Raw genomic sequence first — 9198 nt, 5'->3', positions numbered from 1 at the left:
TTGGGAGCTGGTCATTTGTGGGTTCTAATGGTCCCGTGAGGAATGAATCAATGATGAAATGGTATATATGAAATGAATCATATATGAACTGCGGATATGAAATCAAGTGAAGCTATGATCTTCGCAGTTATGAGCGCAGTTTTTGCAATTGCGTAGAGACGTTTGAAAAATTCAGGACTTCAACGTGGTTTGAACCCGTGACCTCGCGATTCCGGTGCGACGCTCTAACCAACTGAGCTATGAAGCCACTGACATTGGGAGCTGGTCATTTGTGGGTTCTAATGGTCCCGTGAGGAATGAATCAATGATGAAATGGTATATATGAAATGAATCATATATGAACTGCGGATATGAAATCAAGTGAAGCTATGATCTTCGCAGTTATGAGCGCAGTTTTTGCAATTGCGTAGAGACGTTTGAAAAATTCAGGACTTCAACGTGGTTTGAACCCGTGACCTCGCGATTCCGGTGCGACGCTCTAACCAACTGATCTATGAAGCCACTGATGTTGGGAGCTGGTCATTTGTGGGTTCTAATGGTCCCGTGATGGTATATATCAAATGAATCATATATGAACTGCGGATATAAAATCAAGTGAAGCTATGATCTTCGCAGTTACGAGCGCAATTTTTGCAATTGCGTAGAGAAGTCTGAAAAATTCAGGACTTCAACGGGGTTTGAACCCGTGACCTCGCGATTCCGGTGCGACGCTCTAACCAACTGAGCTATGAAGCCACTGACGTTGGGAGCCGGTCATTTGTGGGTTCTAATAAACAAAAGTTGTTGCCAATGTTTGACAACAGAAGCCCCATTGATAATTGTAAAACGGAAACCTTTACATTTATTATGTATTTTATCATAATCATAATCATTATCAATCTCATTATTATTATTATCATTATTATTATTATTATCATTATTATTATTATTATTATTATTATTATTGTGACTGTTGTTTTTGTTAAACGGCAGTGATAGCATAATGAGCGCGCAAAACGAGAGATAATGAACGTGCTGCCGCACAATGGCAGATTAATTAAACTTCCTATAATTTATTAATCACAATTTAAAATTCCACACTATAACAGATGAAAGTCACAATTAACAAATACATTTCACCTAACTAGCTTGAGACCGAACCTTGCATTTTAAAGATAGACTTGATAAATGTCTCCAGAGGTGCCGATAAAAATGAATCAAATGTGAACTTGATAAAACATAAAAGAGGCAGAGATAACAATTGATCGCTACGATTAAGTTCTCCCAAACTGGCTATATGAAATGTAGGAACAATGTTAGGAGAATGTGCTGCGATATCTTGTGCACGAGATCCAAATATAACTGTTACAAAACGGTACAACCTGTTACAAATAATCTGAATAATCTTCCCTGGGAAAGGAAACGTTTTGAAAGTACGACCTCGAGGTTTTCGTTCTGAGCATGCGCTTTAAGAAAAATACCGACATCCGAACTTGATGCGCATGTTCAATAAGGAAAAATTCGAAGTTTACCGATTTAAGGAGATAAGAATCGATATTTTTTGTGACAACGTTGACGGGAGGAGCAACACATTCCTACTCTAATGGATTGTAAGCGATAAGGGTGTTATTTAATAATGATTATTGTTGCAAACATGTTAAATACTGTCACTTTTGTTTTCATGAATCCGGTCTTGATTCACTTCGTTGGCGAAAAACGCGTAAACTTTGAGGTTCATGTTGCTGTTCGAACACCTTTGTTCGCTTGTTCGACATTACAGAGTTGCACAAAACTAGCTGCGCAAAACTGAACCCGTTCGTCAGCTGAAGTCGAAGCAATCAACACCAGACGAATAGCTGTCTTCACCGTCTGAATCACTTGATTCGCTGACCAGCATTTCTGGTAGTAACACTTGTTTGCTTTCTTCCTTATCTTCGGATTCCCTATTGGAACTTCGGACGTTAGTCGGCACCGCTCGGGCACCTGCGTTTGTATCGTCTTCTTCGGACGACGACCACACTTCCCAGCGATCAAAATCGATGCTAACGTAAGGCAACTGAGGAGAAAGAAGAAGAAGAAGAAGAAGAACAATAAGGTACATTCACACAGGGACATTTATTTACTTCATAACTAATGAGTGTATCGAGAGTATTCTCTTCCCTCATGGAAGAAATAAACCATATGTTGATTCTTGGAGACGGACGAAATAAGGAAAACCCTCATAGCAACAAACCGGGAAAATGACAAGCAAGTCCATAACGATGGGTCAGGGAGGCGAGGCCTCTTTGCACACGCCAACTCTGCTCCCAACGACATATAAAAACACTGTTACGTGGTAGTTTTTCAATGGTATGCTTCGACCTGGCTTTTTCACGTGCAAAAAAAAAAAAAAGAAAATGCCGCGTCGAGCGCACATGTGAAGAGAGATCCTTGTTTCAGAACTTGAACAACATGTACAGAAAGAGTAACGGATAAGGAAGAACTGTGAAAAAAAAAGCTCCGTGTTCAGCTTCATCACAAAGGAAAGTGCACGTAATTTGAGCCCCGTGCTAAATGCACAGACAACTATACACCTGATAGCTGGCTGAAATTTCTTGGAAGACTTGAGAAGCCGGAGTTTTTTTTTAATTTCCCAAACAGAACTATCCAGCTTTTAGGATCTCTGTACGGTGGACAATTTACATTATCAACTCCGTTAATAAAACCAAATTTTTGTATACTACTTCCCCACCGACGCAGCACCACAGTTTCTTTAGAAACTACCCGCTTTATTCAGTCAAGGTCCTTGCAGGATGCAATTCGTTTAAATAACCAAGCCATGAAATTCTGAATCCTACAATAATTTATGCAGTCACTGAAAGCACAAGTCAATCGCACCTTCTCTTTGGTCTTTAACAGCCGTGTCCACACTGTATGCTTACTCTTTCTCAAATTAATTTGCACCTCACTGCCTTTTACGTGCATCTTGCTATCCTGAAAACATAGTTACATATATATATATATGGAAACGGTTTTGAAACTCGACAGGTTTCTTTGTTTTGTGTTTTTGTTCGCTCTTTTGGCCCTGACCATGCACAAACCACACCCTTTTCTATGAGACAGCCAATCAAAAGTTTCGTTTAAGGACCGTGCCCACTAATTCAAAGGTATTTTTGCCCTGGTTTATGATTATGCAGAAAATGTAGATCTTAACGAGTGTTATTGAAATCCAAAAAGAAAATTAGGGGTAACCACGCATTTTTCAAAGATGATTGATAAATAATATTTGTACAAAGCTTTAAAATACAAAGCAATGTATGGCGTTCTTTCTCAAGTTGAAGCTTAATTATCTCTCAAAAATGCATGGTTACCCCCAAGTTTCTCTTTGGATACCAAGAATACTTACTAAGATCTACTGTTTCCGGATAGTTTTAAACCACCCATAGGAAATCCGAGTATCTCGAGATGCGCAGAACGTATGCAGAATAAAAATAGTAGGCGCCGCCCTTAATTTACTCAAAACTCAGTGGTACACCGAGGAAATAAGACTGTGCATGGTTGAAAAATAAGGTAGCTCTAAATTGGCACCCAAGAATTTTTAAAACTTTGCTGATAGTTCTATCTCAGATTTCTAATTAATATTCTACGATAAAAAATGGGGGTCACCAGGTTCATTTTTGAGATATAAAGACGAAATATAGGGTGTTTTTGGAAAGCTTTCATGTTGCCACGGTAACCTATTATGTCACAACGGTGGGCGCACTTTGTTAAGCAATAATTGGTGTTTCATATGGTACCATAACATTGCTGTTACGTAATACAGTAGAGTAGTTACAACCCATCTAATAAGAAGGAAAGGAACTTTATTTAAGGACGGTGCCTACTAACTCAAAGGTATGTTTGCGCGGTTTACTGAATATGCGGGAAAAGCAGATCTTAACAAGTGGTATTGAAATCCAAAAAGAAAATTGGGGGTAACCACGCATTCTTCGAAGATAAACCGATGGTCCATTGGTACGAATGGTAGGATTGGTACCGATTCCAATGGTTTTATTGGTGAAAAACAAGTTCGCTTAAATTACACCAATTAGAAACGCGCTAATAATTATGAATATTCCTCGTTCTATAAGCCAACCACACAAAACGCGTTCGCTTTCACCAATAGAACCATTGGAATCACCACCAACACCAACGGAGTCTATTTGTGAGTCTTGGACAACCCTCTAATTATCTCCGAAAAATGCATGGTTAACCCCAATTTTCTTTTTGTATACAAAGAGCACTTGCTAAGTTCTGCTTTCTCCGCATAGTTTGGAACCGCGCAAAAATATCCCTGTATTAATAAGCACCGCCAATAGGAAATCCGAGTATCTCGAGATGCGCAGAACGTATGCGCAATAACAATACTAGGCACCGTCCTCAAGTGTCTTGTCGATCTAGCACTGGAGCACTAACTGGGGACACTGTAAACTGAAATTAACAATGAACACAAATCAAATCAAATGCTGGTTTTCGAGGAGAGGGGAAAACCGGAGTACCCGGAGAAAACCTCTCAGTGCAGAGTAGAGAACCAACAAACTCAACCCACATATGACGCTGATCGAGTCTGGGAATCGAACCCGGGGCCACATTGGTGGGAGGCGAGTGCTGTCACCACTGCGCCATCCTTGCACCCCAAAGAAGGTATCTTAAAGTGGTGAAACTGGTTCCAGCCACCTTAATGTGCGAAAAGTTTATCGACCCCATTCTTCCACCCGACAAACCAAAATAAGGGAGGCCTCTCGTAGTTAGGCACGGCTGCAGACACTATTGCAACTCCCATACTACCTCTACCCCCACACTCCCGGGTTCCCGCCTTTGACAGGCTTGCTGGCCCTCCCCTCTCCACATTCTTTCTTACCGGATGCAGCGGATCAATGTTTTCCAACAATTCCAAGTCCAGCTCGTACACTGTGCGCCCCAGTTGAGTACTGAGAGGAGAAAAAAAACATAACCAAGTTATATCAAATTAACTTTAGAACATGCTTCTATTGAATTTTGAAAGTAATTTTCCGATTGCTTAGGTTTTGTATAAGCCTAGTGACTGGTTCGAGTAATAAGTTAATGTTTTCTTTTACGACAATCATTTGAAACCCGATCAAATAAAACAGAAACAAAAATCCACCCTTCACACTCAGAATTACTCAGTATTGACCCAAAATGACCTGTTCCTTCCAGAATATTTACGTTCCGAACCTCGCCGGATTTAACGTAGACTGAAGGATTGAAAATCGTATTGCTTGACAAAATTTGAGTTCAAGTTAAACGTTCAAAACGTAGTACTTCCAAGCGGTATTTACGAAACAGTCTAACACAAGGCTTACCTAAACTTGAGCCTACTCGCGGATATTTCAGTGAACGCATCCTCTTTTCTTACGTCACGCAGCTTGACAGAAATTCTCACCAAATCTCTCGTCTGCGACCAAACTGTTTTCGGATGCACCCTTCAACAAGAAAGTAAAACACTTGCAAATACGATCAACAGTTAAAAAAAAAACCAACAACAAAGTTGTGTGAGCTTTAAGTAAGAAGACTTAAACATAGCCAAATACTCTCAACTGGTAAACTCCAAGCCAACAAAATGATTTTTTACAGAGACACGAACCAACCTAAACGTTTCGAAAGGCTCTTCTTCAACAGCGCAAGGGCTTGGTCTTGTTATCCTTCTTGCTAAAACGGTGGAGTTTTCACGAGTCGACTGTGAAGGCGATACTTGCTTCGGAGAAGGATTAATTGATTCATTTAATGTACGCAATGCTCTGGTAGTGGGGGTAAGGCCATTTTCTTTACCACTTTCCTCTTCCCCTCCCAGTGGGGGTAAGTCGTCATCGCTTTCTACTAGTCCATTCACCTCATCCTCAGGTCTCTCCACGGATGAAATTTCCTGGGTTCTAGAGACTGGCGAATGACTTTGCGAATAAGCACCTGGTGAGACGCCAGCCGCTGACCCGAGAAGTCGCTGTAACAAGTCCCAGCACACTCTGCGCGAGATCTTGTCCATGTCCTCGTTCATTAAACTAAAAACATACGTTAACATAAGTAAAAAAACGAAAACAAAAAATGTATCAATCTTCATACCACCCCAAAGATTTGTAATTAGTTTACAAGGCTAGAAGCCCGAGTCATTTGTTTGTGAAATTTGCTTAGTTGTCGTTCTCACAATCCATGTCGCCTTTTTTCATCGTTTAATCTCCAGCTGGGATCAAATTTACAAGAAAGTGAGGATGACCGGGCGACTGTTCGACAGCAGGCTTCAGTTTGCCTTGCGTATCTTCCCTGAAACACTTTGTGCCTGAATTATGAAGTCATGACTGAACTGCGGAATGGATTTCTCACAATGTGGAAAGCGTCAATCGGGGAAATCCTCAACATTAATTACCAACTCACTCACTGAAAGCGCCTTTGAGGAATATTTCGGTCCTTGTTTGTTTTTGCTCGTAACTTTTGTGAAAGCGAACGGAATAGTGCACGTCATTACTAATGTCAGAGCTAAAGTGAACAGTATTCTCCTAAACGGACCTGAAACGTAAAACATAGTGTCTCGACGGCACTACGGAAAGCCACAACTTTCTGATGGTCTTGAAGTTTTGTCTTGATGTTTTGGAGTTTTGTCATAATGTACTGTGGCAACATTATTATGTGGTGAGGTTGGTTACGTGTTGTGTTTCCATCATGATTTGTTGAGGTCTTCTTGTGTTGTGTTTATAATCACATAATTATATAAAGGGAAAAACTCGACGTCATAAAAGAACCTCACCACATAAAATGGAAACACGGCACGTCAAAAGAAGACCTCAACCACATCATGATAGAAAAACAACAATAAACGATAAAGCCTCGTCACATCATGATGGAAACACAACTACACGTAATCAAAAAACCTCACTACATAATGATAAAACCTTGTCACATAATAACAAAACCTCACCACATAATGACAAACCTCGTCGCATAATGACATTACCTCACCACATAATGACAAAATCTCGTCACATAATTGACCTCTTTTAAAGTGGTCAAATAAAACATTCTTTTGTTGTAATGCTAATAACCCTTTCTAGACTCGCTACGACGAGCAAATTTCAAAAGAATATGTTTCAAAATGAGGCCAGTAGGTCTAATTAATATAAATACAAAAGAATGTAAAAGTGGTCGCCATTTAAGAAAGCGCTTTACGACAAAACCCCAGAACAAGACAAAACTTCAAGACCAAAAGAAGAAAGATTACATAAGAAAGTTATGGCTACCCATACACCCACACTCAGCTTCTCGTAAGAGCACGAAATATCTCTTGGCAGCAAAATTTAATAGTAAATCAAAGATCGATGGTGACACGCCATAACATTTTTCGCTCAGTATATAACAGGCGTCCCGATGACAATAGAATGTTTTCACTCACGTGATCAGTAACCTTTTTTTTCCCACCGAAACAAAAGCAAACGTTTGAATGATAATAGAGCTCACTTCCCGGGGGATTAGCGGGGGACACCAACATGACCGCCGTCCCTTTGCTTAGGGACACCAACATGGCCGCCGTGACGTCACGTGAAAACATTCTATATCTTAACAGATAATGTAAAATTTACTAATACTTTATGGAAGTGATAACCAACAGAAACGCAGTCATAGGTCACAAGTACACATCTGTAAATCGCGATACAGTTTGAACGTCACGCTCGTCACCGTTGCAACCGCATAATTGGACTTAAGATCTACGATGGCCACGTCGACGAAAACGTCACTTCAAAATATTAATATAATGTGGACGAAGTATCCTCAAAATAAATTGGGTACGAGCAATTTCAAAGTAAAAACAGAGAACGCAAGGTTCACATTTGTACGCTCAGTTTGTTGGCAAAACCTCAAACTGAATTTGGTGGTTTCACGTTGTTGTTATGCAAAGTGAAAGCACTGCTGTTTGAAAGCAATGCTATTTGGCGATTTGGAAGGTTCTAGAAAAGTGGGTCGTCCACTTTTACGTTACAAGGACACGTGCAAAATGGCTCTGCAGCGTAGTGAAGCTCTAAATGAATGGAACTCTGTAGTGAATGATCGCAACAAGTGGAAAGCACTCATACCAAATTTGTGTAAAGTGCACAACCAGAAAAGAAAAGCTGACTACGAAAAACGACGACAGAAAAGTCATAAATGCCAACACTAAAAATCATAACTGTAACTCTTTATATATGTTTTTAGTATAAATACACAGGTGATTATACAAAATCGCGCGCTCTCATTGGCTCGCTATCTCGGATTATCAGCCGATAACCACCTCGCCGGACAAAATGGCTGCCAGTAGTCGTTTTGCCACTGTACGTAAGTGAAGATGATTTTCGCGTTTTTTTTTTTTTGTTTCTCTTTTTTGAAATAATCACCTGTGTATTTATACTAAAACAATTATTCGCCGAAGGCGAAGTGATTATCAGTGAATATTCACCTCGACTTCGTCTCGGTGAATATTCACCGATAATCACTTCGCCTTCGGCGAATAATTGTTAAGTAACTGTGTTCTATATCCGTATCGGATAACAAAGGCGATATATATCCAAAGTATCCAAAAATATGTGCCGCACGATCAGTACTTTTCCAATCCTAACAAATGATATCATTGTTTTGAGACGTCGTCGTCACCGTAGCGGTCGTTGTTTCTTAAACTTCCTAATAACGATGACAACAACTCACGCCTTCGTCTGGTCACGTTGATAGGGTGCTGAGGGGTCTAGAGCAGTGAGATGCCTGCAACAACCCCAGAACTAACCTTCGTAGACTACCGATCATTCCAAGCCTGCTCATCACTTCCTTGTTGTATTGGTTGTTACTTGCCAAGGTCTTCAGAGTTAACGCACCTTGCTTGACTATCTGATGAAAGCCAAAATATAGAAGGAAACAAACAAAACTCATTTTGGAGTGATGTGACAAATACGCGCGCATAACCGCCTTGAAATTAAAAGGAAAAAAGGAAAGGAAATTTATTTAAGTGTCTAATCTTCCAGCGCCGTAGGGCACTAATCGGGGATACTGTAAATTAAAATTAACAAGTTAACGCAAATCAAATCAAATGTTGGTTTTTGAGGTTTTTTTTAATTAATTGTTTTTTAAATTAAATGTCAAGAATTGCGTTCTACGGTGCATTTAGCAATGGACCCTCTTTAGCTTGTACGTTTTGTTTTCCAACGGCTAGTAGCAATAAAAACAAAAGAG

At 40.0% G+C, this 9198-nt stretch overlaps 1 protein-coding gene across 5 annotated transcripts in view; it reads right to left on the bottom strand.

The window, feature by feature from the left end:
• Positions 1 to 846: 846 nt before the first annotated feature.
• Positions 847 to 9198, bottom strand: part of LOC137994133 (putative ATP-dependent RNA helicase TDRD12) — a 59943-nt gene continuing 51591 nt past the window's right edge. For all 5 annotated transcript variants that reach the window (XM_068839805.1, XM_068839810.1, XM_068839813.1 and 2 more), the window contains 6 exons: positions 8756 to 8856; positions 5607 to 6014; positions 5322 to 5441; positions 4859 to 4928; positions 2857 to 2952; positions 847 to 2035 (listed from right to left, as the gene is read on the bottom strand). In XM_068839805.1, the coding sequence (XP_068695906.1) occupies positions 1799 to 2035; positions 2857 to 2952; positions 4859 to 4928; positions 5322 to 5441; positions 5607 to 6014; positions 8756 to 8856 (1032 nt within the window). In that variant the 3' untranslated portion in view covers positions 847 to 1798. The remainder of the gene's footprint in view (positions 2036 to 2856; positions 2953 to 4858; positions 4929 to 5321; positions 5442 to 5606; positions 6015 to 8755; positions 8857 to 9198) is intronic.

This window comes from Montipora foliosa, chromosome 1 (assembly GCF_036669935.1).
Source record: "Montipora foliosa isolate CH-2021 chromosome 1, ASM3666993v2, whole genome shotgun sequence".
In the NCBI taxonomy this organism is placed as follows: domain Eukaryota; kingdom Metazoa; phylum Cnidaria; class Anthozoa; order Scleractinia; family Acroporidae; genus Montipora; species Montipora foliosa.
The sequence above is the reverse complement of the archived record's forward strand: the minus strand, read 5'-3'. Positions and strand labels throughout refer to the sequence as shown.